Source organism: Aspergillus costaricaensis, assembly GCF_003184835.1.
Source record: "Aspergillus costaricaensis CBS 115574 unplaced genomic scaffold BO79scaffold_22, whole genome shotgun sequence".
Lineage (NCBI taxonomy): Eukaryota > Fungi > Ascomycota > Eurotiomycetes > Eurotiales > Aspergillaceae > Aspergillus > Aspergillus costaricensis.
Genome location: NW_020291822.1, coordinates 328,641 through 356,594, shown reverse-complemented (window position 1 = coordinate 356,594; position 27,954 = coordinate 328,641). Strand labels below are relative to the sequence as shown.

The 27,954-nt window shown below is 48.5% G+C and overlaps 10 protein-coding genes across 10 annotated transcripts; 4 read left to right on the top strand and 6 right to left on the bottom strand.

Moving 5' to 3' along the window:
• Positions 1-22: 22 nt before the first annotated feature.
• On the top strand, positions 23-6,571 carry BO79DRAFT_151620 (non-ribosomal peptide synthetase; the record flags this gene model as incomplete). Its single annotated transcript, XM_025678654.1, has 1 exon — positions 23-6,571. One exon carries the CDS (start codon positions 23-25, stop codon positions 6,569-6,571), a length of 6,549 nt encoding a protein of 2,182 aa, XP_025537986.1.
• Positions 6,572-6,936: 365 nt separating this feature from the next.
• BO79DRAFT_269554 (purine and uridine phosphorylase) lies at positions 6,937-9,829 on the bottom strand (the record flags this gene model as incomplete). The annotated part of the gene is made up of 2 exons (XM_025687206.1): positions 6,937-9,749; positions 9,782-9,829. The coding sequence occupies 2 exons, from the start codon at positions 9,827-9,829 to the stop codon at positions 6,999-7,001; spliced, it is 2,799 nt and encodes a 932-aa protein (XP_025537985.1). The 3' UTR covers positions 6,937-6,998.
• Positions 9,830-10,078: 249 nt separating this feature from the next.
• Positions 10,079-12,524, top strand: BO79DRAFT_246426 (uncharacterized protein; the record flags this gene model as incomplete). Its single annotated transcript, XM_025685565.1, has 6 exons — positions 10,079-10,352; positions 10,415-11,327; positions 11,385-12,002; positions 12,060-12,275; positions 12,338-12,435; positions 12,475-12,524. The coding sequence occupies 6 exons, from the start codon at positions 10,079-10,081 to the stop codon at positions 12,522-12,524; spliced, it is 2,169 nt and encodes a 722-aa protein (XP_025537984.1).
• A 423-nt stretch (positions 12,525-12,947) lies between these two features.
• Positions 12,948-13,410, top strand: BO79DRAFT_256641 (carboxymuconolactone decarboxylase family protein; the record flags this gene model as incomplete). The annotated part of the gene is made up of 2 exons (XM_025686211.1): positions 12,948-13,164; positions 13,220-13,410. 2 exons carry the CDS (start codon positions 12,948-12,950, stop codon positions 13,408-13,410), a joined length of 408 nt encoding a protein of 135 aa, XP_025537983.1.
• Positions 13,411-15,859: 2,449 nt separating this feature from the next.
• On the bottom strand, positions 15,860-16,800 carry BO79DRAFT_31971 (uncharacterized protein). The gene has a single exon (XM_025689071.1). The coding sequence runs from the start codon at positions 16,749-16,751 to the stop codon at positions 16,173-16,175; it is 579 nt and encodes a 192-aa protein (XP_025537982.1). The 5' UTR covers positions 16,752-16,800; the 3' UTR covers positions 15,860-16,172.
• Positions 16,801-18,160: 1,360 nt separating this feature from the next.
• On the top strand, positions 18,161-18,914 carry BO79DRAFT_209907 (uncharacterized protein; the record flags this gene model as incomplete). The annotated part of the gene is made up of 1 exon (XM_025682698.1): positions 18,161-18,914. A coding segment is annotated over exon 1 (229 nt), but the record flags the coding sequence as incomplete, so codon positions are not given.
• Positions 18,915-19,474: 560 nt separating this feature from the next.
• On the bottom strand, positions 19,475-19,939 carry BO79DRAFT_256639 (uncharacterized protein; the record flags this gene model as incomplete). Its single annotated transcript, XM_025686210.1, has 1 exon — positions 19,475-19,939. One exon carries the CDS (start codon positions 19,937-19,939, stop codon positions 19,475-19,477), a length of 465 nt encoding a protein of 154 aa, XP_025537980.1.
• A 1,933-nt stretch (positions 19,940-21,872) lies between these two features.
• On the bottom strand, positions 21,873-22,375 carry BO79DRAFT_256638 (uncharacterized protein; the record flags this gene model as incomplete). The annotated part of the gene is made up of 3 exons (XM_025686209.1): positions 21,873-22,124; positions 22,184-22,228; positions 22,334-22,375. The coding sequence occupies 3 exons, from the start codon at positions 22,373-22,375 to the stop codon at positions 21,873-21,875; spliced, it is 339 nt and encodes a 112-aa protein (XP_025537979.1).
• A 223-nt stretch (positions 22,376-22,598) lies between these two features.
• BO79DRAFT_229915 (uncharacterized protein) lies at positions 22,599-25,930 on the bottom strand (the record flags this gene model as incomplete). The annotated part of the gene is made up of 4 exons (XM_025684066.1): positions 22,599-23,002; positions 24,087-24,221; positions 25,563-25,820; positions 25,870-25,930. 4 exons carry the CDS (start codon positions 25,928-25,930, stop codon positions 22,599-22,601), a joined length of 858 nt encoding a protein of 285 aa, XP_025537978.1.
• A 103-nt stretch (positions 25,931-26,033) lies between these two features.
• BO79DRAFT_269539 (Zn(II)2Cys6 transcription factor domain-containing protein) lies at positions 26,034-27,507 on the bottom strand. Its single transcript, XM_025687205.1, has 3 exons — positions 27,351-27,507; positions 26,610-27,304; positions 26,034-26,560 (listed from the first exon to the last, which is right to left on the bottom strand). Exons 1-3 carry the CDS (start codon positions 27,417-27,419, stop codon positions 26,137-26,139), a joined length of 1,188 nt encoding a protein of 395 aa, XP_025537977.1. The 5' UTR covers positions 27,420-27,507; the 3' UTR covers positions 26,034-26,136.
• Positions 27,508-27,954: the final 447 nt, after the last annotated feature.

The following is a 27,954-nucleotide window of genomic DNA, read 5'->3' as shown; positions in this document are numbered from 1 at the left end:
CCGCTTCACCACCATTACCGCAATGTCAAGCGCGACACGAAAACCCGATAGGAAAGATACCGCCGCATCGAGCTTCCAGGACATACCGGAAGGGGACCTGAGAAAGATTTGGCAATGGAACAAGATATGCCCACCACCAATCATCCGCTGTGTCCACGACATATGCGAAGAAAAGGCACGAGGGCAAGTTGATGCACTGGCTATTTCTGCTTGGGATGGCGAATTGCACTACGGAGAGTTGATCCAGCTCGCCACGAAACTAGCAAAATGGCTCATTCTTTTTGAAATACGACCTGGCATGATTGTGCCTCTCTGCTTTGAGAAATCGCTGTGGACAACTGTAGCTATGCTGGGTGTGCTCAAGGCTGGTGCGGCATTTGTTATGCTTGATACATCACTCCCCAAACAGCGTCTCCACGCCATTGTTGAAAGCGTAAACGCAAATATGATCTTATCGTCTGTTTCAAGCAACACACTCGCGGCATCATTGGCTGAGACCGTCGTTGCCATAGATTCGACCTTCTTCTCGGCGATGAATAACCTGGAAGGACAAGACCCGCCACCAGTCGACCCATCGTCACTCATGTACTTAGCCTTTACATCAGGTTCCACGGGCTCACCAAAGGGATTAGTAGTAACGCATACCAATTATGCATCATCTCTCCATTACCAACTGCCACTCCTGGGGTTTACTAAGAAAACCAGATTCTACGACTTCTCTTCCAATGGCTTTGATGCTTCACTCAGCCACACGTTTACGATCCTCGCCGCAGGAGGTTGTTTATGCGTGCCATCCGAGCAAGACCGGAGAAATAGCTTGGCTGAAAGCATAACGTCTCTCCGTGCAAATGCTATCGGGCTTACCCCATCAGTTGCCAGGTTGCTGAGCCCTGCTGACACCCCAACATTAGCAACGCTCTTGTTATTCGGCGAGGCTTTGCGTGTCAGCGACGTTCAACGCTGGTGGGATAAAGTGAGGATCAGCAATATATACGGACCTAGCGAGTGCACTCCCTACGCTGTCATCAACAACAGCGCGGCGAGTCCACAGGAGACCACTCGACTAGGCAAAGGTGCAGGACTAGTGACATGGGTCGTCGATCCAGACAACCACGACCGTCTACTACCCCTTGGCGAAACTGGTGAGCTACTTCTAGAAGGACCACTAGTGGGCGAAGGGTACTTGGAAGATGCAGAAAGAACCGCACGAGTGTTTATCCAGGACCCAGTATGGCTACGACAAGGTGGACCCAATCATCCAGGACGATGCGGACAACGTTTGTACAAAACAGGGGATCTTGTCCACTACAACAACGATGGAAGCCTGACCTATGTCGGTCGCAAGGATACGCAGATTAAGATTCACGGGCAGCGAGCGGAACTCGGAGAAATAGAGTTTTGCTTGGAGCAGCATTTGCCAGAAGCCAAACAGGTTATAGTTGAGACAATTACAGTCAAACAGGAGGAATCAAGCACAGTGTTGGCAGCTTTCATTCTGCCACGTCAGACCTCGGCCAATACCGAGGGACCGGAAATGACTTCTACGGAGATATACCATGTGCCCCTTGATGTCATACAGGTACTAGGTGAGACCCTGCCAACATATATGATACCGTCTTTTTTCCTGTCCACACGTGAATTCCCCAGAACCATATCAGACAAGTTGGACCGGAAAAAGCTGCGGGAAATAGGTACTTTGTGGTTCCAGCAATGCGTTAAGGATGAAAGCCACGTGGGTAAGACAAAACCAACATCTCACGTGGGAATTGAGCTCCAAAGAATCTGGGGGGACGTTCTATGCATTGACTCGGTATCAGTCGGGCTTCAAGATAATTTCTTTCGGTTAGGAGGTGACTCTATTGCAGCAATGAAGGTCGTGTCCAAGGCTCAACAGGCTGGTCTCGGGCTGACGTTTTTCGAGGTCTTCCAGTATCCCACGCTCGCTAATCTGGAAGGTCGGTGTCGCCTTGAGCGTGCTAGACCCGTTGAACCGATTTTGCCTTACTCTCTTTTGGGAAGTGGGTGGAATGAAGCAATCTTTCAGGAGATTGTGGCCTATTATCAGCTGGATCCCGATACAGTGGAGGACGCATATCCTTGTACACCCCTACAAGAAGGTCTCTTGTATCTATCATTACAAAATCCAGGTACATACATGATGCAGCGAGTTTTGGAATTGCGTCCGGATATAGATACGAGAGAATTCTGTTGCGCATGGGACAAATTGGCCCAAAGTACGCCCATCCTACGAACAAGGATCATACAACATAGCGACATTGGTTTCTTGCAGGTGGTCCTGAGGGAGGCCATGCAATGGATTCATGCAAAAAGTCTACAGCAATATCTTGAGAAAGACAAAGCAACTCCCATGGGCCTCGGAAAGCCTCTCGTGCGCTGCGCGTTTGTCACAGACAAAAAGGCCGATCGCCGTTGGTTTGTGTTGACCCTTCATCATGCTGTATACGATGGCTGGTCAATGTCACTGTTGCTGCAAAGGCTAAGCTATGCGTATAATGGCATGCCCAAGAGACTTACTCAACCAGAGTTTAAGGCCTTCATCAAATACATCCAGAGCCAGAGTAACGAACGCGCTGTTGATTACTGGAGGGATAACCTTGCTGAATGTGACTGCGAACCATTCCCAACTCTTCCGTCGTCAGTAAAGCGGGTGAAGACCGACAGTGAAATAAAACATAAAGTATCATCTACAAACATACATACACTAGGCGTTACGCCCGCTTTACTTGTCCGTTCAGCCTGCGCTCTCCTCCTCAGTCACAGGATCAACTCAGACAAAGTAGTGTTTGGGATTACCACATCAGGCCGAAGCGCTCCTATTACTGGTATCGAGGAGATAGTAGGCCCAACAATTGCGACGATCCCACTCTACGTCAAGATACAGCAGTCACAAACCGTTATGGAATACCTTGAAAGCATTCAGCGGCAGATGACGACCATGATCCCATTTGAGCAGTTCGGTTTGCACAAAATTGCCAAAATCAGCTCGGATGCTCGTCAGGCTTGCAAATTCCAGACTCTTCTCATTATTCAATCCGAGGAATTTGCAAAAGCTGATGATACTTTCGGGGTGTGGGAAAGGTGGCAACAGCCGGAGTGGGACAACACTTACGCTCTTGTATTGGAGGTGCAGCTTGGGACAGGACATGTCAGCGCCAGATTCGATTCCAACGTGATCAAACCGTGGATCGTCCAGGACTTACTACAAGGACTCGAATTTGTGATAGAGCAGCTCCGCAAAGCACAATCCGACAACCGAATCACGGATATTCCCTCAGTGCCCCCCGAGAGTCTCGAGCGCATATGGGGTTGGAATAACATCGTCCCATCCCCAGTCAAAGCAACTATCAATGATATGGTGGAGAAGCAGGTAGAAGAACAGCCGACCGCAATAGCAATACATGCGTGGGATGGAGACCTAACATACGGTGAGCTAGATCACCTCGCTACGAACCTGGCAACCAAGCTCGATCATCTTGGAGTCGGTCCATCCCTACTGGGCACGAATTATGTGGTTCCACTTTACTTTGAGAAATCAAAGTGGGCCATAGTATCCATCCTCGGGACTCTCAAGACAGGTGCAGGCTTCGTATTGCTCGACTCGTCTCTACCAGACTCCCGATTGCGCTCTATCATTCAATCAGTCAGAGCCAAGATATTGCTCTCCTCCGAAGCCAACATGGATCTAAGCCGCCTTTTATCCAAGATGGTGATACAAGTGGGTCCAGACTTGTCCAAGGCTCCCTGCCATATGGAAGATCATACCAAAAACATTACGGGACAATCTCCACTGCCCTCCAGCCTACTATATACAGTTTTTACTTCTGGTAGCACGGGGACACCCAAAGGAGTCATGGTATCACACGAGAACTTTTGTTCTGCTCTACAATATCAATCGAAATTTTTGAACTATACGGTCAGCTCACGAGTCTTGGATGGTGCATCATATTCATTCGATGCCGCGATCCATAACATTCTAACCACACTTGTGGTTGGAGGATGTCTGTGCATACCATCGCAAGAGAGCTACAAGGGTGACATCGGCAGTGCCATAGCGGCTATGCGCCCTACCATTTGTAACTTAACACCGACAGTAGCGCGTCTGTTAAACCCGGAGAGGGCATACGACCTCGAGACGTTGATACTTCTGGGCGAGTCCGTTAAAAGGAGCGATATTGACCGGTGGCGGCCGAGCAATGTTCGAGTCATAAACGCCTACGGACCTGCTGAGTGCACACCGATTAGCACTATCAACGCTCGTCCATCCAACACAGATGAAGCAATCCGGATTGGAAAAGGCACAGGTGTGACAACCTGGATTGTACATCCCGAGAATCATGATCGGTTGGTACCGCTAGGATCCACCGGTGAATTACTCCTTGAGGGACCCCTTGTTGGCTTAGGCTATATGAACGACCCAGAAAAGACAGGAGATGCATTTGTGGAAGACCCCGAATGGCTGCTCACGGGCTCAACAAGTAATCCCGGCCGCCGTGGTCGTCTTTATAAAACTGGTGATTTGGTGCAGTACAACGAGGATGGAAGCTTATCATTCATGGGGCGCAAGGACAACCAAGTCAAGATACGTGGTCAGCGGGTGGAGCTCGGAGATATTGAGTACCATGTTTTGGCTTCCTTGCCAACGAAAGCGACTCAGGTCGTGGCCGAAGTCGTTGTACTGGAGGATGACGGGGAGCCGAAACCGGTGCTGGTAGCTTTTATCCACTCGGATAACAATGCTATTTCTTCCAGCAAGGAGACGACAGTCACTCCAAAGCCATACCAAATGACCGACGAGGTCATGCAACGGATTTCACGCCGTCTGTCTATTATTCCCGACATTTTTGTCTCCATGGGGAAACTTCCTCTAACGCCAACGGGAAAGATTGATCGGAAACAGCTTCGTGAGATAGGCCGGTCGCTTCTCTTGAGTGAAGGACACGTCTTCGATGGCACTTCCGACTCCTCCCTTAACAGTGATTACTCTCAAGGCAAATCTATACTGCAGAATGACCATCTTGCATATACCATCGCCCAGAAGGTGTATTCCATGCGTCCTTCGTGGGTGAAGAACAGAGATCCAAACGCACAAACGGAATACAAAGATATTTCTTTACACTCCTCTGGTCTGAACTCCGTCAATATGATGGAACTCACCTCATTTGTTTCACGCCACTTCAACGTCCAAGTCGACATGCAATATGTAATGGCCAAGACAACCACTATCAGAAGCCTAGCCGAGTACGTACTCCACTACCAAAAGAACGGTACTAGCCCTTCCACCGCCGAGCATACTTCCACTGGAGTCGACCTCATGAGAGAAATTAATCGACATGATTCTAGGGTTTGGGCTGCTCAAGAAACACTTTCAGGCAGAAATAGCCCAACTCTCAAGCATCCCTCAAGCCGTAGAGACAAGGGGTCATTCACCGTCTTCTTGACTGGCGCCAACGGTTTCCTGGGTACTCAAATCCTCCGCCAACTCCTATCCAACTCCAAGGTGAGCCGCGTCATCTGTCTCGTACGTGGTGATACAGATGCTGCTGCTAGACAGCGCATTATCAGTATGGCTAAAGAAGCCCTCTGGTGGACGGGCCATCACGCAGAAAAGCTCGAGGTTTGGCGAGGAGATCTAACATTACCAAAACTCGGACTTAACCCAACCCGCTGGGAAACTCTCAGCTCTGGTCGAACAGTGGATTATATCATACAGAACGGTGCTACCGTGCACTGGATGAAGGGCTACGACGTTCTAGAGGCTGCCAACGTCGGCTCGACCATGGAATTGTTGCAAGTGGCACTGAGATGTCCCAATATGAGATTCGTCTATATGACAGGTGGTCGCCCATGGAAAATCCATGAAGAGGAGGACGTTGTGGCGGAGCTGTCTGCTACCGATGCTATCCCCTATAGCCAGACGAAGTTGGTCTCTGAGGTCGTCGTCCGACGCGCTGCAACACGCAAAATACCGGGAAGCTCTACCCCCAACCTGCCAGGAAATATTGCTGTTATAAACCCAGGATGGGTCATCGGAACACCAACTGAAGGCTACTCAAATACTACTGACTATATATGGCGGCTGGTAGCAACATGCATCCGATTGGGTGTATACAACGGAGAGGACGCGGAGGGATGGCTATCCATTTCCGATGCTACTACCACTGCAGAAGCAGTTCTCGAGGCGACATTCAGTACGAGAAGTGATATTTTAGGCGATGAATATGCTACACAAGGCATGGCTTGGAGAGAGTTTTGGGCTACACTGCAGGATATGGGGTACAAGCTGGAAGGAGTAAGCCTAGCTTCGTGGATGGATCTAGTCGGGGCGGATATTGAAGCTGCAAGGGAGCAGCACCCGCTCTGGCCATTGAAACATGTATATGGATGGTTGCAGGGGAACGAGAGAGTCGCTGGTAGGGCTCGAGGAGTATCTGGTGATACTCCGGTACGGTTGAAGGTGGCTGTTAGGATGGGAGCTGAGTTCCTTGTCGGGGTTGGGTTTATACCCGCGCCTACGGGTATTTCTTCAAGGAACGGGATGAATGGGCAGTAGACATAGGTGGTTGAAGTTTAGTTAAGTGAACACGTAATTTGATGTGACTTGACAGCCAGTACTGGTTTTCGAGAAGAGGACGGTTTAGTGTGCAGTAGAAGAATCGCGTCTGGTACACTTAGCGCTTTGTAGTCGATAATGGGCTTGGGGTGGCGAGTTGAAATTGAAGTACTAGACCGAAGGATTATATTGTAGTGAGATCATTTTTGTTCTGGTATCTTAGTACTCTGAATGATACTATTACCCAAAGTTTAATAACACTGCAGTTCGCCTTACAACATCTCAATGTCACGGGAACCTACTCTGGCATTGGCTATTCATATGTTGTTTGAAAAGTGATGCGTATAAAAATTTTTTTGTTTAGCCTAGTTTCTAGAATACTTGTTGTGGTAGTAGCGACCACGAAAACGGAAACGCCCGATGCCCGCTAATTACTTCCATAGCATAGTGTCCAGTCGCCCGAATTGTTAATCTGAGTCCCTACTATGACGCTCAGAAGCTCTTTGGCATAAGCAGCCGCAGCCGCAGCCGCATACCCCTGCCATGCCTTATTTTTGTGCGAATCGGAATAATCACAGATTCCTCGAATCACCAGGCAAGGGAACGAGTCGACAATTCCAGCTGCTTCCATCTCGAAGCAGAGGATGTCATATTTGTCCCGCAATTTGTCGCGAGTCTTGGCGTCTCTCATTACACTGTTACCAGATGCGATGAGTCCATAGTGGATACGGGGAGCAGCAGAAAGTCGTGGTTGGCGCTTGACCAATTTCGCACGGTCGCATCTATCGCAGGAACTACCATTTATGAGGGTACCATGATCGTAGTGACTCGCAAAGAGGAGGTCATGCTCCACACCAGGATGCGAGTATACTGAACTCATATCAGGATACCTTTCCACGATTTCAGTGATATACTTGTCCAGGATCGGTCGTTTTCGAAGATGATCCGCCATGAGACGAGAAACAGCGGTCAAGAGCATATCCGGCGGTCGATTGAGAGATCCTGTGCGGTGCAACTCGCCACTTCGTACGGTCTTGCCAAAGTCGTACTGGATGATTCCCCCAAATGGCCCAGTCGGCTCTCCCACAACAACGTCCCCCAAACGGACGTCTTTCACACCAGGGACACCGCCACCGATACCCACCAGCAAGCCAAATTTAAGCGACGAGAAGGTAGCCATCATGTTATCTGCAACTCTGGCGGCAGATACTGTACCTATCACACCAGCTGGGAGACAGGCCATGACAACGTTGTGCGATCCTATTCGACCAAGTGTATAATTGTTCTGGTCGGCTGCATTTTGAGGTAATGGTGGGTGGATATCATCCAGGACTGCCTGGGCGGCCGCCAGTTCTGTCGGAAGGGCGCAAATCCATCCAACTGTATAATCTCGGTGGCTAAATTTCGCACGCTTCAAGGAAGGTTTAGAGGATATGTACTCTTCGGAAGACACCTTGATCCCTTGGGAAGTTAAGGCATTGTGACTAAGAGAGGAAGCCGCAGCGGACTCTGGTAGGGAAGGTGTAGTGGGTTGTATCTGTCCCCATGAATTAATATCCATTTTCTGCACAATGTCGTCCAGTTTGTCAATATGGACGGTGTTTCCGAAGCCTTGATGAAGTTCATCCTCAAGAGGCTGAACAATGCTTTCAGATATTAAATGTTTCAACGCCTGTTCGCTAAGCTCTTCGTTATCTGGACCCAACGCGATGTTAGGATCGAGGCATTTGTCCACTGCCTCTCGATAGTTGTCTGGAAATTCATCTTTGAAGCGATCAAAGGCGGCGATTGCAACCATATATCGTGTATTCTCATCTACCAACTCTAAATCATCACACTCCTGTACCCCAAATTGACTAGCCAAAGTATGCAGTGGCTGCACGACGTACAACTCTATGAGCATGACGGCCAGCATGACGATCTCCGGATAGGGATGTAAAGGTAAATCATCGGGTTCAACCTCGCCGTCCTGATTCGTATGTTTGGGGTTATCTACCGTCTCAGCCAAACTTGTCTGAATATACGGTTTTAGCGGTATCGCCGTGGAAGTACCGTAAAAGAAGATATTATCGGAATGGAAGTTTGAGGGTCGCAACCATGGCGTGCCATGAAGATGTAAGACGGAATACGCAAGAAGAACGGAAAGAACACGCTTCATCTTCTCTGTAAGACGCGTCGGTCGACTTTTTATGATATCTCTTAGCGAGACCTGGAGTTTTGATGTGTGTATGGGATGCTCGATTCGAAGTGAATGGTCTTTCCATAGTTTGCCATCCTCGACCCACAGATTCAAGCACATAGGTGGCATCTTTCTCAGCTTATCAATTTGTTCACAGAGTCTCACCACCTCCAGTCGACTTTCTTCGCATAGTCGCAAAACCTCCAGCCGACGGCGCTTGGGCCCATTCGCACTATGATTAATATGTGTTAACGCATCACTGATATTTGATCTCTCCTTCACAGGACTACCAAAGACATCGACATTGATGTGGGTTTCTTGCCAACTATTATAGATCGCACTCAGTGTGACCATTCCCTCAAACCTGCATCGATCGTGATCGTGTTTTCGGTGGGTCGCTATTCGGAGTCTGGCAGCGGACTGGTGAGTGTGGACTTGGGAACACGCTCTGGCCGAAGAGAAGAGCGCCTGGAATACCGTGTTGGCGCTCAGTGAAACTGAAGAAGGTCTGCCTGTTACCCCAAGCACTGTACGATGCTCTCGGGCAGGTGGAATGCTGGGGTGCTGTAAATGCAAAGCCGCAACACACCCGCGGAGCAAGAGGATGATCTTGTATCTTCGATGGTGACAATTCAAATCCAGACATCCCCAGAAGTGATGCATTCTTCGGCCAATGTCACCGCATAAACTCCAGTAGTGGGCCAATGTGGTCAATTTTGGAAATTGTGTTGATGGTGGAAGGGTTGATTCGTACGCGGGCATGACCGATAATCGGTGGAATCCCTCCAACTCCTTCAGCACCGGGTCAACCAGTGGCTCGACTTCGGCGGCCCATTCCGGGGAGGAATTTTGGCGAGGTGTGAGATACTGATTTAGAAGAAGGCAACATGCATTGAGATGACAGAAAAATATCCGCAGCTCTCGATGTTCAGAATCTCCAAAGTAGTCTGCAACAGCGCGAAACGGCTCGAGGCAGTCACGAAGAAGGTGGATGGTCTTCTCAAACACCCCCAGAGTTAGACAAAGCTTACTAACCTGAAGGGCACAGCGTATAATGGACTCCTCACCTGGATTGGCATCATTTGTAGTCCGATTATAGGCCACAAACCATAGCCAAGGCGCGCCTTATAGATCATATAGGAGTGGCAGTCGTAGGGGGAGATGAAACGAATAAAGAAGGTCGACGGTGAAGTGAGACTGGTTGATGCGGTGCGGGGTAGGGCAACTACTAGTGCAGCTCAGCCTCGCGCTTCCCCAACTCACCAGCTTCTTTCCTTCCTCGACCCCCAAACTACGCTAGACTTCTCTTTCTTTCTCTGCCGGCCGCAATGGGTACGGAGTCCTGGAAGACTGTAACACTAGCGGAATCTGCGAACCTCTGTCTAGAAACTTTCACCAAATGTCTCGCTCGGTTTGGCCATCTCACCGTACGGGACCAGTCAGCAATCGAAGACCAACTTGGACAGTTCTCGATCTGGTCTTCCAATATAGGGATCTTTGCAGCATCGAAGAGCTCCCTTGATTACCGCCTTCGCGATGCGTTTCGTGTTCAACGACCGCTTCGTCGCTTGCTCCGGATACTGAACGACCATATTCAGCGACGTAACATCAACTCTATGCTATATCGTGTAAGATAATGTTTGGCTAACGCAAGAGTGCTACAGTTTTGTCAGCGATAGACAGCCCTCCTGAAGTAGGAACGACTCTTTCCAGGTCATCTTCCTCTTTATCTGAGGCTAGTGACCTAGACCCTATCATCCAGGAAATAGCAGAGGAAACCGACTTAATACACAAACTTTCCAGAGCAATACCCAATGGGATCGGAGAGTTCCATAACCTAGGCACACCAGCCTCTACACTGAGTTATAATGTCGGCGGGGATGTCAAGCACTCACGCTTTGATCAATCTGACTCGGAAGTCATTCAAGATAAGTTCCCAAAATGTGATAAATCACTCCGGAACAGGCTGGCAGCTGCCATGCGGCTACGCCGAACGCGAATTAGAATTCTCTCCTGGCGCTCCCCATCCTGGAGAACCCCCCCTCATTATTCTGATGTTCTATCAAGGGGCGTGCCTGTCCCAGAATTGTCTCCAAGTCGCAGTCATCGAGAATCCCCTCCAGCACAGCCAGCATCTGAGGCCAAACAAGAAAATCCTTGTGACTCCTCTTTGTTGAGTCCGATGGTGCTAAAGTTGGAAAAATTGAAAGCAGTACACACCATGTCTCGTCTCAGCTGGGCGAACACATCATGCCGGAGAGACAGCGATCACCTCCAGTTCCCTCCCGCACCCATAGCATCGATTCTTCAGAAATTAACGACTCTCAAAAATAATCATATAACGACACTCCAGAAGTTCCTACAGGGGAACAACAGCTACCTTCATGGCGGTCAACCACCTATACCTTCATTGCCTAGCGAAAGTCACCGTGATCTGCCCGTAGTCAGGCTATTGGAATCAAAACGAGATCTGGAACGCGAGTGGTCAATCTGTACGGAAGGCGCCAGGGAGGTCAATTGTCCTTACTGTTGCTGTGCTCTCCCTAGTTCAGTTGCTATGAATCAGAAGAAGTGGATGTAAGTCACGATGCCTGAATTGACGTCAGGTCTATTGCATGAGAAATTGAGTTAAAGAATCCTAAGTGATCATGTCAAAGGCGACCTCGACCTCTATATTTGTTTGTTCGACCCCTGTGACTCTCCCTACAAGTTATACAATGGCAAAGACGAATGGTTAAACCATATGCGCCAACATAGGCCGCGATGGCGTTGTGCCGCACGGGCGCACGGTGTCCTTGTCTTCTATGAGAAAAGCGAGTACGAAGAGCACATGCGCCGAAAGCACAAAAGCATCCAACCACAGTTATCCATACTCGCGGAGAGAAGTAGTCGACCCTCTGGTCCTGTCTTTCAGTCCTGCCCGTTGTGTGGTGAAGGAAATCGGGCTGATCTCGAGGAGCACATTGCTGACCATCTTACATACCTTGCATTGATGTCAATACCATTGGCTAAGAGCCAATCCACCGATGATCACATGGAGATGGCTGCAAATTTGGATACCGATCATCTCCGGGCCGGAGGCGCTGGACGGACCGATTCCTATCACTCTTTTGACGAAAGTGAAATGCAAAAGGCAGGATATCCCTCTAGGCTCCCTGAATCCCCCTTTGCCGGATTGAAAGAGTCAAAACAAAAACAAACAAAGGGAAAGGCACCAGTGAAAAACCGTAATCAGGAAGAACCTCACAGGAGGTAATTACAACAACCCCTGTCTTTCTGTAGTTTCCGAAAGGCTAATTCATCCCAAAGTGAAAACACCGGATTCTTTCCCGGTCGGTGTCAATGGATGGGCTGTACTGAATCACATTTCTTTGAGGGAGAGGAGGTCCTCCTCTGTCATATTCTCGAGAGGCATACAGAGTATGGTTCTGCCTGTCCTGTGGCAGGCTGTGGGCAAAAATTTGCCGATAGACAAGAGTTTCAGAAACATCTAAGGACTGACCACAACGATGGTCTTTTCAAAGAGTAAGCTATTCTCCTCAAATATATCTTATCTATATTAACAGAAATGCTAACAAATATCCAAGACACGGCATCAGAAAGCCTATGACACGTTGCCAATGGGCCGGCTGCACTAGAAAAGAAAGTTTCGGACGACTCAGTCACCTCTGGGAACATATCAAATGTACGCATCTATGACATTTTTATCTTTTACCCGAAATAGTGGACCTGAGCATCTTCATGTGCTTGTTGTCTGGAAAGGGTATCTACTAAAATCCCTGTCTCAATTGACCCGCGATTTGATGAAACGTCGAAAAAAAGGCCCCGGATTATCCAATTTAAGGACTACCACTGCAAGGCTCTGGACCAGCTCGTGGATGATCCACCCCCAATTGTAAGGCTTATAAGATGCAATACACCTTACTAGTCCAAACTCAAATAATACGCTCATAATGATTTGGGACGTTAGACTTCCTGTGATTCCCACTGCCCAGTTAGGGATGCCGATCTTTGATCGAGAGAGTTTTGCAGGGCTTGGGGAAGCAGAAGCGATGTAACACGTTGAGAACACTGCGTATCAAGAAGGTGTATTTCTGATGTATTATTCTGCTCTCCCATCACCGAAAAAGCATTACAATCTTCCATCCCTCTCCATTCTCCAGTCCTCTTAGACCAAAAGACCAGCCCCCCCCCACCATGACCAAGAAATCCGAGCTTAACCACTTCCACGAAACCCTCTTTGAAGAAGGTAAAAACCTCCGCAGAACCGTAGTCAGAGACACCTACGTCGATAGGGCCCTAACCGAAGGATCCAGCGACTTTTCACGTCCCGGCCAGGAACTCGTCACCGAATGGTGCTGTGGTCACATTTGGACGAGACCTGAACTTGAGCTGAAGCAACGAAACCTACTGAGTAACTGAGATAAACTTCCTCTAGAGAATCAAACTATAGCTAAAAGTAGAGTCAGACCTGGGTATGTTGATCGCACTGAATCATACTCGTGGCGCTATCATCAACGGTTTTACCGAGAAAGATATTGGCGAGGCGGTTCTGCAGGCTACTTTTTACTGTGGGGGTCCTTCTGGGATCGAAGCTACGAAGGTTACGGAGAGGCCTATTGATGAGATGATTGCGAATGGGGAGTATAGGCGGCAATAGACTGTTTGTTGTTGGCTTTTGGGACTAGAATATTAGAGGATTTTAGTGTTTTTAGAATGATGGATGGCTTTGATTTGCGGATAATGAACGTGAATTAGAGAAATCAAGAGCAAAGTACTAGATTTAAAGAGGGCATACGACTTCTTAAAGGCTGGATCTAAACAACACTCTTTATATTTATCTTCGTTAGTCAGGAATATTTTAGATATTTACTGAAAGGCACAAAGAACTATCAACTTCTTATTTCACTGTGTGTCTTTGAGTGGAGGTAGAATAAGATGCGCAAAAGTGAGTGTTGCCTCAAACAGGTTGAAAAGGTGTACCCTATCGAGCATGTATCAGACAATCATACATCTTGAAATCTGTCTGGGATGCGTAAATCGGAATGTGTATATCAGTCAACAGAACACCCAGATCATATCATTATAACATCATCAACGCAACCAGAACCATCATGATTCTGCCTATATATTCCTTCCCATAATGGTAGGCAGTAGAAAGAGAGTTCAGTCTATGCCATTATAACCTTTCAATTTCTCTATTTCTTTTCCATGGTACCCTCCCATCCTTTCCATCAATAAATCCCCGCAGATGAGTCCCGAACCCTAGTAGTCATAGTAAGAATATCACCCAGACAATTCCAGGAGAACAGGCATCCATATGCAACATAAACGAGCTGCTACATAGCCCACGCAACATGGGAAATCGGGAGAGCAATAACGGTGACAACACAAGACGAATGCCACCTCCCTCTGCAGACTTCTTCCAACTTCATAAACCTGTCACCATGACAGTGACAGCCACAATATCATCAGCCACTGAGGCGTAGGCACTCTCGGGTTTTTTAAATAATCCCACTCATCGATCGGGAGATTGTGTACTCAATGTACCAATTGAGGAAGACATACTTCGAGTAGACCTTATCATGATTTGTAAGATATATGATAGCCATGCACTAAAGCCCGTGCTCTCGGACGAAGGTCTTAGCAGCACGGGTATCAGAAAGACTCGGGAACGCTGCCGCTTTTTCCTGGTATTCGAACCTTCCGCAGTGTATAGGGAAGCCAGCCGTTTTTTGCGATCTTCAAGTATTGTTTGGTCGAATTAATGATCCGGTGATGAGTGGCTCATGCGATCGGTAATGTATCTGATGGCATACACCTCCGGGGGTGTGAAGAGGCTGTTTTCAGTTACCACGGCTGACCACGCTTCATCTGGGATGAGGTCGCCTATGTCGAAGCACACTTTGATAGCATTATGTCTGTGCAGGTGCGTCGTCCCCGTATCAGGTAGACGGACGATATGTGACGTCGTAGTGATATGTGTATTTCATGTCTCTTTTATAATTGGTAAAAAGTCGGTCTTTCATAAATTCACTAGGCATGGCATCCACTTTGAGCAAGCTTCATAGACGCGGTCCATGGATTCTTATATCCAGGTTCACCAAAAGTTTCGAAAGATTTTCGACAGAGGCAGAAGGTCTGATTTGTAGCGCCTTACTACCTACGAGAGTGATATTTGCCTGCGGCTCTCGGTGGTATTCTTCGGGAATTAGGAGATCAGCAAGGCAAGTCATTTGGCGCAAGGTGTTCACCAAGTGAACTGACCAGCCCGCCACTGATGTTTGGAGCGACATGTTGCGCAGATACTCAACCCCAAATATCCCAAATGTCCCTGCGCTTTTCTATAAAGCATCCAGGGAAACATACTGCGACAAAGGATGTTGCTTGAAAGTGGCCGCTGGATAAAATGTGCTCCAGTAGAGACAAGCTTTCAGATGTTTCTTATATGTTTCCTCATCACTCCTTGACACCACCACCCATGGGGTGGAAGTAAGACTAGCTAGCTAGTTGGCTCTCCGCACCGAAGCTCAGAGCGGGTATATCAACGGAATCCTTCTTGAGTAAGGCCCGTGCAAGAGAGGGCTGATTGAGGTGAAGTCCGAATAGGCATTATATAGCTCATCATATTTCGACCACACCTTCATCCACGGAAGGATTGTAGTGCTGATTAAAGTCGAATCTAATGCGGCCAAGGACACAGCAATGGACGTTGTGCCCGTGTTATCCGTAGTATATCGTTATAACACCGTTCGTCGGTTGAGGAATCCCAGAATATCGCCGTGGTTCTCGATATTCCAATGGCGTTTGGATAGAGCTGTGGAACATGGGCATAGACATCAGACCGAGAGTGTAACCTGCGATGCTTGGATATCGCCATAAATTTGCTGATACCATGTAACACGTTCGACTGTCAAATTGGTGTCACAGATAAACGCGAGGTCGATAGTTAGGTCCTTCAGAAAGACTGTGGAATTAAGGAGATTGGCGATGACTCCTAGACCCTTTCCATTCAGCGATGCGATCGACAATGTTCGACTGGCTAATATTAGTAAGGAAGAACGCAGTCGACTCAGGGTCCGTCTATCGTCCGAATGTTGCTCAGCACACTGCAGAATCTGACGCGGGACTTCTGCTCGTTTTCAGGACAGGGGCTGATGCGTGGTATAGATCAGGTGCAATGAGCTCCTCGATATCGATGTTTTAAAAAGGCAAACAGCCCGACCCATCGTATGGGTAGAATGTGACCACCCAGCGTTTTTCTAAGTTTTAAGGCAGTTACCAGAGTGACATAAGTGAACATTCTGGCAATCGTCCATAGCACGATATTACAGCCCGCTATGCTTGTGACTCTGCGGATGGATGATCATTTCTGCCGCATCCGAAGCAAATCAGATGGGAGAGTGATAGAAAGCACCGGATTTAGCAAGAAAACAATGCTTGACCGGCATTCAGATTCGTGGAATTCCCGAAAGAGTCGGAAATTCGCAGATGTTCCTGCAACTCTATGAAGGCTCCACCACAGAGGATAGTCACAATCATACATAGTGTGTCCCGACAAGTACGGCACACTAGGTAGACTTCCATTATTGAGGTTAAATTAACAGGAGCAATTTCGACGATGTCGTCGACGAAATTAGCCTCAGGGCGTGAACCGTATGAGCATGTCCGAATAAGCCTCAATGGGCTAGGCGCCAACCGGATCATCCAGTCGATATCTATAGGGTCGAAGACGGCCGACCAGTGGAGCCTTGCTTGACTTGGCAGTATATCTCGGTTTTTCCGAAGCTGCCGTGACCGCAAAGCTTTGCAGTAGATATGTAAAGCGATTGACACTTGGTCTGTCCTTCGAGAAGGATCTTCACCTGCCAATGTTCGAGCTGCTGCACCAACACATCTAGCATAATATAACCGGATGCTGTTTATAGATGGTAGGAGTAGTAGGACGGGAGTGTCGTTCAACCCGCTCGATCTGAGCCTACCCCTGGTTGCCGTCAACATCTGAAGCAATGTGATGAAAGCGTACGAAAGATGCTCATGAAGAGAACACCACTGTGCACGAACACCCAAGGCGCGGTTACAACAGGCGCCGCGGAAGAAACCGGACGCGATTGCGCATTCAGCAAAAGGACCTTTGCCTTCACGGCAGCAAAAACAGGCGGCAGAACCGATATCCCCAATTCCACAGGCTTGGAGAAGCGCAGTCTGACGTTATTGATCGTTTGCAACGTCAGAAGCAATGACGATCTCTCCGAAAGCAATACGCCAAGTAAGACGGCGGACGGAAGCAGTAACACTGCAGTAGTGTTTGACGGTGAAATCAAGAACACTGGGAAGAAGTTGGTATTCCGAATCAAGTTCCAGGGGCACCGACAACACCGTCACTAACGTGAACATTGCCCTGGTCATTGCTGTCGCTGAGATCCTGATTGTCATGAAGATCAGTGTGCCTTATGGACTTCGCCGGGAGTGACAGGAAAAATGGTACTATCAGTGCGATTGTCCCCATCTAAATAGCTAGCCATCCATCATCTTTCTTCACCACTCGTATTTTTGCCTAGACTAATGAGGCACTTGTTGGCTCGGTGTATCTCGACGTTCTGAAAAGGACGTACTGTAGGGTGCGTCATGACACCCTGAAGGTGAAGAGGGAGCATCCAACTGCAATGTAGAACGGTATCTTGACAAGTGAAGTAGACATCTTTCATTGCAGCCACGACCATCGGATAAGAGGAGTGGAGAAATAGTTCATATCCAGCGTCCCCCAGATGTAGCCATGTATTTCCCAAGCAGATTGAGGGTGGTGAGTCTGACCTCTCGGATGGTTGAGTGGAAAGAGTAAGCCGGGCCCGACACGAAATGATGGTGTGAGGTAGCCCGAAGCCATTTCAGATATTGGAGCCTGTCAATGTTTAACTCAACCATCAAATTCGCCACCCCAGCGCAATATGTGATGACTCTATTTCCCTTTAATCAAAGTCAGGTGCTTGTAAATGTGTCAAAGGACTGTAATGTTGGCACACTTTCGTTATCATTGACCATAAATCGGACCGGGTCTTACTCAGGGGAATAATTCAGGCCACTGTTTCCCAGAAGGTATACGCGGGGGAAAGACATGTCCTTACTTCAACGTCCCGAGGACGTCGGCAGCAAGCTATAATGTGAGGTATCTCCTGGACTCTCAGTTTCTCGTCGCAATCGTACTTTCTGTTGACGGTTACCTTCCATGGTAGTTGTTGAACTGGTCTGACAATGTTGAACACCTTGCGGTCTCCTTGTACCGAAATGGATACAGATGGGGCTTTTCCGAAGTCAGAGCGCCCACAACTGCTGTTGGGTGGTTTTGACTGTCAAGAAGACTGGACGCATCTTTTAGGATATAATAAATGACTGCCCATGGATGTGGAAAAGCTCATTGTCATTCTTTCATCGGACGTTAGGTAATGGCTCGGACATTCGGTATTATCTTCATATTGCGTTCCGAGACCAAGCCCCCATGTCTGCCTCCTTGTCCGCCAATGCAAGTTTCAGAACTCTGGGACTTATTTTCTGTTGGGCCAAACACTCATTTGCTTCTCAGAGTGCCCACATGATCTTCCGACTGGGCGTCATGTCACTCCCGAGCACGCCGTGTACTCAGCGTGTTCAGGTACCTGTGCACTTGCTGAGCTGTGATGAGCATGTAGGGTTTTGTACCGACAGCCCCGCTGGCAGATGGCAAATAACCTGAACCCATCAGGCTTGAAAGCCGAATGACCGAAACCATATTCTCTCGTCTGCGTCATTATAAGAGACTTCTGACTGCTTCTTCATCTCCTTGATTGATGATGATCAGGATTCTTGTGGATAAATACATGTTAGCTGGATGAAACGTGCGTGTGTATGTCTTTGAGAGAGTATGGAACTATATGAATGCTCTCCAGAACTGTCTGAAGGGTGTCATTATACCGGAATACTTTCTTTTTGGCCCATGTTTGTGTCCATGAGCGAAAGCGACCGAGAATGGAGTTGGTGTGCGTATGGAAGATATTCGCAGAGGCACTTGTGGACCAGTAGAGAGCATCGTTCCCAGGACCTTGGGTCTTTCCGCAGTTCGGGATAGGGTGGGGAATTGTGAAAATGGAGGAACCCTATCCATCACCAGTGTGGAAATGGAATTGTCCGAGGCATGAGATACGACGCCCACTTCGTTGGGTATTCGTGCAACCTCGTCCGATGACATTCCTGGAATAATCAATTGCCCCTTGAGCCTAGTTGGCCAAATTAGCATCCGTTGTTTCCCATGACATGTATCTGCTGATGACTCACTTGAGAAGGATCTCGATGAGGGATGTTCAAAAGTCCATCAATCCAAGTACCATCCTTTCTCGCCGTTGTTGAAAGACCGTCTCGTAGTTTCTCTACCTTCCGGTCCTTTATCTGTACACAATGAGATGGAGAGGATGCTTCAGCTCATAGCCATTTCCTGGAAGTGGACCAGCCAAAAGTTTAGACTGGCACCGATGTCATCCATTGTCCGGGCCCTAGATACATTCATTGGAATGGTTGACAGACCAGATCCGGCTTCCACATGCTTTGCAGCCGCTTTCTTGGAATGAGAGATAATTTCGACGTGCCGAATGGTTCTGCTTGGACGCCGACCGTGAAGCGTTCACACTCTCGACTGTTCTGTAAGTGCGGTGCACATCAACAATAGCGCTTGAACCAATATGATCTTTTGTTGATTATACGGGATTGTCGAGGTATCTGGTGAGGTGTGTCTTGAAGTATCCCCGCATGTTTTCTGGCAAACGATCCTCTCGAGGGATCGCGGTGTCCTCGATCACTAGTCGGAGCTCAGCAGCGAAACTTGGAGGCTTGAAGTTCGCAGTAAGGGAATTTGGAGCATTTTCCATCTTCTCCGTTCGAATATGATGTCGAAGATTCTTGACCACGACGTTCTTCATGAACATCTGCACCCTGTCGCGAAGAAGAATTAGAAACAAGTTGGCGTTGGAACCCCCGGCGCAGGTTATCATCACAGTGAGGCTGGTTACCGGCATAAAGGGAATTGAGCTACTGGTAGATGAGACGAACTCACCAGCCTCCGAGATCACACTGCAGGCTGAATGTAGACGACAAGACTGAGGCCTCTGCATCGTACCATCTTCAGGGACATGCGCGGCCATGCCATCAATCAGACAGCGCATAATCCCAAGCACATCCAAGGGTTAGAGTGCCCCGTTGCCTGTAGGATAGATTTTCAGAATTTCACGACCTGGAGGTTTTGTTCGGCGATGCATCGGCACATCATACCCACGCGTCCGTCAGACGACGTGGGTCAGAGTTTAGTCTTCTCGTGGGACGAGTAGTCGCAAAATTGGTGATAGCGCTTCATCTCAAATATCTCTCCTTCAATAGCCAGTGCTGTTTGAGCCACACGAAATTTCAGGGTATCATGCTTCCGACAGACAGTTACTTTTGGACCTCGTCGCAGCCTTGGAGATTGTCGCACAAGTACTTGGCTGAACTGGAGTCCTTCGGCTGCGTGTCGTGCGCTTTTATATATTGTCGCTACTGTATATCGAAAGGGTTTCCCATCCACAGCCCGAAAGCCTCTGACGTGGTGTTGATAGCTGCGACGTCTGTTTCACGCCCTCTGAAGCTTGCCTTCATTGCCGGAAATCGGTCAGGTGTTTCGTTGGTCAGAAAGGGAACGCAGGACGATGCGCTCATGTCTCTACTGGACTAGATGTCGCTCTCGTTCGTATGGGTCAAGAAGTAGAGACTCAAACAAACCACCTGTTATTCTGCTTCTGAAGTGAGAGGTGAGGATTGATGTAAAAACATCGTCCCGGCAGCTAAAGCGTCCAGTGCAATGTCCGATTTCAACTTTTCAGCGTAATTTCGAAGAATGGCCTGAGAGGCAGAAGTCGTGGTTGGGCGATTGCAAATGTGTGTCATACCCGAGCAAGGCAGTGAGACACAACGGTATCGTCGGCTCCATGGACAGATATATTGAAGCACATATACCGCTATAGTGGTTTCGGAGAAGATCTCTTGTTGCTTCGATCCAGGCGATGGTGCGGCCGAAGCTGTGCTGTTTTTTCCATCCTTGTTGGCCAAATCCGCCGGAGTGGAGACCGCACCACGATCCAAGCCACAAGCTTCCATCCAGATTTATAGACATTTCAGATAAAGGGAAAAGGATATAGAAATGAAAAAAAAAAAAAAAAAAAAACATACAACAGAAGGGATTCGCTGGTGGTCACCCACCCAACTACTAACCTCCCGGCGTGTGGCTTAAGTACGGCTGAGCGGACGGGAAGCCCTGTTTTCCACACCCTATGGTCGTATGTGCTTAATTGCTCTTGCGATAAGCTTATATCATGCGGACTTGAATGACCAGTCGCTGGATGATTGGTGACCAATCCCAAAGGGATCTCTCAAGAGTTGGTGAAAGTATATAGAAGTATTCCAACAAGGTTTATGACACACGGGAGTATCGCAGTGATACATCCGACGCTCCTAGGCATTTTCATCATATTTGAATGCGGTCACACCTCGCCGATACGATAAGGCGGGAACGGTAATTCTTTATACCCATGTGCAATCTGTTGCCTCGAGTATATCGGGCCGAAGGTTATGCCAATTCGGAACGTAGCTGCCGCATAGACTGTCCATAGTTCGTGGAGTGTGCAATGGGACGAAGAGCAGGTACCCAGTCCACCTGTCAAGATAGGAGGTGGCAGCTCCAGATATCTCATTTTGGAGATCCTGACGTGCGTGGCCTCAGCGCATCTTGTGCATGTCGTAACCACCGCGGCGTGGTGCCCTTCCCTCAATATCGCGACCGTCTTATATATGCTTCGATAATTATCGGGTGTGATAAAGTAGGCGTAATGTGTCTCATTGGTGCAGAGAGATTGGTGTGAACGAACGATTCTTGGTCTGCTGGATAGTGGAAACCGAGACGTGGATAATCTTCCTCAGATATGCCATACCGAGGCGCTTGGATCTGATCCCTCATCGGAGACCGTTCTTCAGTTTGGAGGCCGCATACGGCCTCCGCTTCGCGGCGCCTGGCCTTTCAAAGATATCAAAATAGTTGATTCGAACGGAAAACATGTCGCCAAGAACATGTTAGCTAGCGAGCCACACCATGCTGAGAGTCAGCTTAATCGCATGAAGGCCGCAATCTGCTTTCGAGTGATTAGGGCTTGACCCCTTCAAGCCGGCCTCTGCGCCGAAGTTGATGACCCCAGATTTCGAAAATGCAAGCCAGAGATAGAACCCATCAGACCGCAACTGAGGGATGAGCTGGCGGGCATCCACGATGTTGGATAAAGTAGTATCGGATGGTTCTTCCTTCTTGATAAGCAGGAAGCAGATTGTCTGTAGGATCACTGTGTAGTCAAATGCCGGACTGTGCTAGGCATATTCCAGACTCGAACTTCGTGTGTGTCACGGATTTGCGAATGGCTGTGTCTGATCACTTCCTGGAGGCATTCGATTAGCCCTGCCTTAATCTCCCACCAGAGCATGGTACACACCGACTATGTCATGGATGAAAAAAACCCGCTTTATAGTGCATTACCTTATACCTGGTTTTCGACCATACCAATTGCGTCTTCGTATGTTTTCATGTTCGCGGCGTTCGGGTGGATTTTTGGGAATCTTTGATCCAACACCGAAGGATTCTGATCGACGCTTGGAAGACGGTACGTATCCCTTGAGATAAGGGGCAAAAGCCAATGCGTCCGGTTGATGGTACCTAGAATTGGTACCGCATATGAAGAGCCAAACCATCAAGTAAGTAGTTCGCCCCATTATGTTCCAGAAATTTGATTGCGGATGAAACCTAGCTGATTAGCGCCCTGTCTGTTGGTCCGCGTAGCTCTGTGGGTAGACCATGTATCGTGACACATTGACCCTTGCTCCCTCGATCTCCTGTAGGGTAACTTGCCGACCGCATAGGATGAGTAGCGCTTCCTCCATCTGCATCGAGGAATGTGCGATCGGAGTGGTAATCGGAAAAATTATGAAGTCAAGTCCCGCTCGTGGAAGGGACATGAAGCATGACTGGGGAGGGTGTAACCGAGTTACGTGGCCGTAGTTGTCCATGAAATAGTTGAGGCCGGAGCCTTCTCGAGTGCTCCCTTCGACCTTTCTCTCGCTCTGTGGCACAAGGCCAACCCCATGAGGCTCAAAGATATGGCCATATATTTGGCTTCGGAGCTCTGGTATAGGTATGTATATAAGATATTTGTTATCTTTTGATAGTGGTGCGCTCATCGTCCAAGGTCATTGAGCCTTCAGAAACCCATCTCGTTGGTTCGGACTTCTTTATACTGTCCAAGATGAAATGTTGATGGGACGATAGATCAGATCGTCAATTGGCTTTTGTTTTTGGTCTTGGTCTTGTTCGCATGGGAATGGATACCAAGGTCGTTGCAGTATAGCTGTTTCGACGGACGGATAGGAACAACGCGTAGATGTAGACTGCTGGATCTGCAGTTTCTATTCAACTTGCAAGACCCGACGATGAGATGTTTAGTGTATCAGACATATTATATCAGACATAGTGGTGGCCGGTAACGATTCAGGGAACACATGAGCTGGTTCAATTGCTCGAATCAGTCGTCAAGGCCGATAACACAGTCACGGAAAGGTAGGAAGTGTCTAGGTCCGGGAGATATTTCGCAAGCGATACTGTGTAGCAGTGGCTCCAAGCCGATTCGCAGTCCTCAGTCTGACTGGATCCTATCCTTTGAGGTTCCTGAGAAAGAGCGAAATGACGGTTATTGTTTTCGCTCCGCGGGACCGGCAATGCGTCCCCAAATTCTGTCCGAGCAAACGCGTGATGCTTGGCCGATGCTTGGAAGATGCCACAGATATTCTCGATTAAAGCGTGAAGCAATAACAGACAGTCATACCAGAGGTGGTTGGGTTCGCTCAGTTTCAACTATTGGAACGAGGTTTGGTAGCAGAAAAGCCGACCGACCCAGCACAGTGGCTTAATGGTGCTGAAGATGCTCTAGTGGCGCAGCCATATTGACTAAGTCGATGCCTTCAGTCCTGCCATGTAGACCTGGCTCGGGTAATCCGCAATCTTTAGCCGATAGCTCCGTGATAACCAGCGTGTATGATTGCCTGACGTCTGATAGTGTAGAACATGCTGGATGATTCTGGAAGCTACGAATAACATCTTGTTTAGAATGGACTTTGCAATAAATGCAGATTGTTTGAATATGTTCTTGCCAAGTCCGTAAGTCATCGGCAGCAACAGCGGACAATAACTTGTCGTCATTGACAAGCTGAATACCGAAGCGGTTCTCGTAACAAGATCTACCTAACTTTCTGAGTCGATCGGATCGCCGCCTTTGAGGGAGGCAGCATTGTGAATCTTGCTCAGCATTCTGAGCAATGTATAGCAGATCTCCAAGTTCTGTGGGCGTTGTATGCCGCTTCTTCTGCCCTGACTTGTGCTGACTGGAGAGTAATATCATCAGAGATTGATCACTCCCGAGACTTTCGTGAATAGATGCTTACCTGTTCAATGTTCAGTTGACCATGACATTGAAGCATGAATATACTAGCCACGCCACGCTTATATTGTGGCCTCTCCTGAGTATAGGAGCCGGAATAAGCCATGTGACGATCCTCTGTTTGATCGCAGTATAGAAGGACATTAATTAAGATGACAGATCCTCCTCGAGTCTGCGTGGCATGCGACTAGCTGAGAGATAGTAGTCAGCACGAAGCACGAAGCAAGATGCAGTAGCTTGTTCTGGGGGTAAAATCATACTGGATGGTCCAGATCTATGTGTGTTCGGCTCAAAAGCAGCCCCATCAGAGAACACAACAGTCAGAGAAGCAAAGAGGAAGAAGTGATAGAGAGATGGAACGAGACAGCGTGTGAAAATATCAACAACACACAGGTCAAATTCAAACAAGCCACACATGTTAAAGCGGGTCCTGTTCAAAGTAGTTGCTGCGACAGCCCGCCGTGTGAACAGGCAAAACACTCAGATATGGCCAAACTTGTGAATTTCTTGTGAGAGAGGCAAGAAGCATGACCTGATGAAGTACATATGCAGCGATGAAAAGATAAGCTGCCTTGCACCTTTAGCCATGATGTATAAAGGGGTAATCGTCAAGAGAAGAAGCATACTTTGGGAGGTGTCATGATGCCCGCCGTGCCCCATCGACCTAAGGTGTTGTTTCTTGCTTGTGCTTCTCACTAAGTGAGGGTGAAGTCAAGATTATATATAAAACATAAGAGAGTTGAGCTGCTTGAGAGAGATAGAGGAGGAAGAGAGAAAGGAAGGGAGGGAGGTAGGATGAGAGACATTTATACCCAGGCAAGAAGCCCTCTTCAATGACCAGGCGGTCACTGGATATAGCTCCGTGAATCAGCACATGCGAATTTGTCAGATACGTGACTGGGATATCTGCGTGACTGGGGTATCCGTGAAGTAGGCTTAAGAATCGTCACTATTAATGCGTGACTAAAGACGGGATGTTCCGCCAGATTCACGAAAAAGCCCGAATTCATCTAGGATACGTCACTACCAAGCGCCACGTGAGCACGAGTCACAGACTCGATAGAGAAACTCAAACCAGTTCCAATCATTCTTGCTATTTGGCCCATGGCCGATTGGTTCAAGGGGTGTATATCGCGATACTAAGGATAGATCTATATTCTGCCTTTTCGACCCTGAAACTTGGAAGGATGCCAAGTACACTTTACAACAGTCTTCAATACGAAGAATCGGATATATGACAGGAATCAGGATAATATTATTTATTTACAGGCTTGGATGGCCCTACAGGCCTCATGTGGACTATCAAGTTGCGACATGGAAATCGCTGGCTTCTCAAGAAGCCGGCGTCGATACTGCAGACATCGACCGGTAATCAAAATCCGACCTCGACACGATTTATCGAGTGCGTAACGAAAGAACTGCGAGTTGGCCCAAGCTCCAGTATTCTTTTGGAACATCGTATCGACGTCTCTGACATAGCCTAAGCAATCCGCACAGAATGCCACATTTTCACCGGAGCCTGTCCAGGACTTAGATAGTGCGGCTAACTCGTCATTAGCGTACTGGTTGGACGATGAGAAAAAGGAACATACCCCAGCTCAATATAAATATGCCGACAGCCACCAGGGCGAGTGGAATTAAACGGACCCTCATTGCGAGGCACGGACAGGCGTGGATCCGGAAAATTGAAAAGGAGGAGTGATGGATGTGGCTGCCTGGTGGCCGGCACTTGTGCCTGAGGGTCAGGGGGGTGTTCTAACCGCTTTGGGCTAGTTCATCGCTGATCCAGGCGATGGCCATGGATGCCGTTTGAGTGTGAGGAGAGAGGTTGAAGGGCCGAGAAACAAAGCAATATAGCATCACTCAGGAAGGGTGCCGCTGGAGCAAAACTGCCTTGGCCAATCCAGCCAGTGTGCAAGCCGTGACGGTAGGGCAGCAGTTACTGCAGACAGCAACTCCTGGGCGCGGTCCTCTACGAACCAGTACCCACGAAACAGGTATAACTGGGCACAATATTGCGCCAACAGAATAAGACCGATCGGGCTCTTGTCCAGCAAAAAGCCTACGAATTCATCCCGCACGCTGATCGGCCACATGTAAATGATGCCACATTGGGCAGGCTTCTCACAAACCTGCAAACGCCAGAATGCCTTTCCAAGACAGTCAGTGGCCTGCTGGTAGATGAGTCTCTCCTGCTCACTAAGAGGTTCTGATGCTATTAATTGTCTGATCGCATCTAATTGATCGCCCAATCCTGGGAAGTGCAGAGACTGGACATGGTCTCTGTTTGTCGGTTAGCATGCGTCAGATTACAGTATGGGGCAGAGCTTACTCGGGTAGGCCAGGGTCAGATCGAAAATCTCTCAGGAATAAAGGCGCCAGGGGACCGTTTTCAACGTGGGACATAAATGGTTGAAGAGTCATGATTCCCCTGCACAGGTTGAAAAGGCGGATTATACTTTCCAAGGGGCGGCTATCACCTAGATCGGTCGGCGCTCCACAAGTCCATACCATGATCAGACTTGAGAAGCAGAAGAGTGCCTCGCAATTCTGTTTGGTTGGGTTTTGTAAGATAATACGAAATGTTTGCAAGCCCAGCGCCATGTGGAAGTTGGAGCTGTTAAGATAGTGGCTGTATCTTTCGGGTCTAGTGTAGGCCAAGTGCAGGGCCGACAGCGACAAGATGCCATGCATGAGGAACTCGTAAGAATAGGCAATCTTCGGAACTTCAACCTGCCAGACATCACGGATCACCTCCCGATCAGACAGAGTCTTTGAGGCATAGATGCAATAATGGTGCATCAATTCGGGGTCCTGAGCGCCCCACTCGCGGAGAAAAGCAGATGCATCGGCGACTTGATGCTGAAAGGCGGCAATGGCATCGTCGGTTCTTGATGAAACGGTCGGCGACTCGGACAATTTGCCCGACTGCGTACTGGGATACGGCTCGGGTTTGGGTGGGCGACGTTCAAATGTGCACGTCAAGTGTCGTTTCACGCAGTTGGCACATGGCTGAGCTTCATCGCACTGTGGGGATCAGCGGAAATTCCAGGCTGGAGAGCGGACAACGCACTTTGACTCGCCGAGATTTGCACTGGTCGCATCCGTTCCGGGACTTCGTATGGGCTCGTCGCGGAGGCATATCGAATGAAGTCTAGACTAGATAGACTTCCACACAATCCCGAGAGGAGTGGTGTAGGCATCGGACGTTACTGCGAGGAACAGGAAATATACGACAGACGAGAGCGGAAGCGAGAACGAGAACGAGAAATGCGTGCCGGCGATGAAGTTTTCGATCGAGTGGAGAGGCGGTGGATCCGTCTCCGCCCTCCCCAAAGATAGATTGCCCCTAGACCACAAAGCAGAGTTGGTACTTGTTCCTATTCTCCTGCTTTGAACCCCACCAGACTCCGATCCCAAATGTCAGGCACACTTAAGATTAGAATAAACTTGCTGGTGAGCACTCGGCAACCCAACGAATGCCCTTCACGCAGGGAAGCGATAGCGAGAACGAGTCAATCATTTGAGGGCTAGTGCTAGTTTCATACGTATATACTATCCTAGGCTGATGAAAATAGTATTAGATCTGAATTGGTTATTATAAAGTTGACGACATAAATTATCCCTTTTCCTTGAAGATATGCCAAGTTACCCCAAAAAGGCTGACATGAGTCGAA

Coding starts and splice junctions, on each gene's coding strand:
- BO79DRAFT_31971 (XM_025689071.1), bottom strand. CDS start 16,751: ATGTTGACGGCAACCAGGGGTAGGCTCAGATCGAGCGGGTTGAACGAC.
- BO79DRAFT_269539 (XM_025687205.1), bottom strand. CDS start 27,419: ATGCCTCCGCGACGAGCCCATACGAAGTCCCGGAACGGATGCGACCAG. Junction 27,305..27,350: donor GCAAATCTCGGCGAGTCAAA/GTGCGTTGTCCG, acceptor TGATCCCCACAG/TGCGATGAAGCTCAGCCATG. Junction 26,561..26,609: donor TCTGACCCTGGCCTACCCGA/GTAAGCTCTGCC, acceptor ACCGACAAACAG/AGACCATGTCCAGTCTCTGC.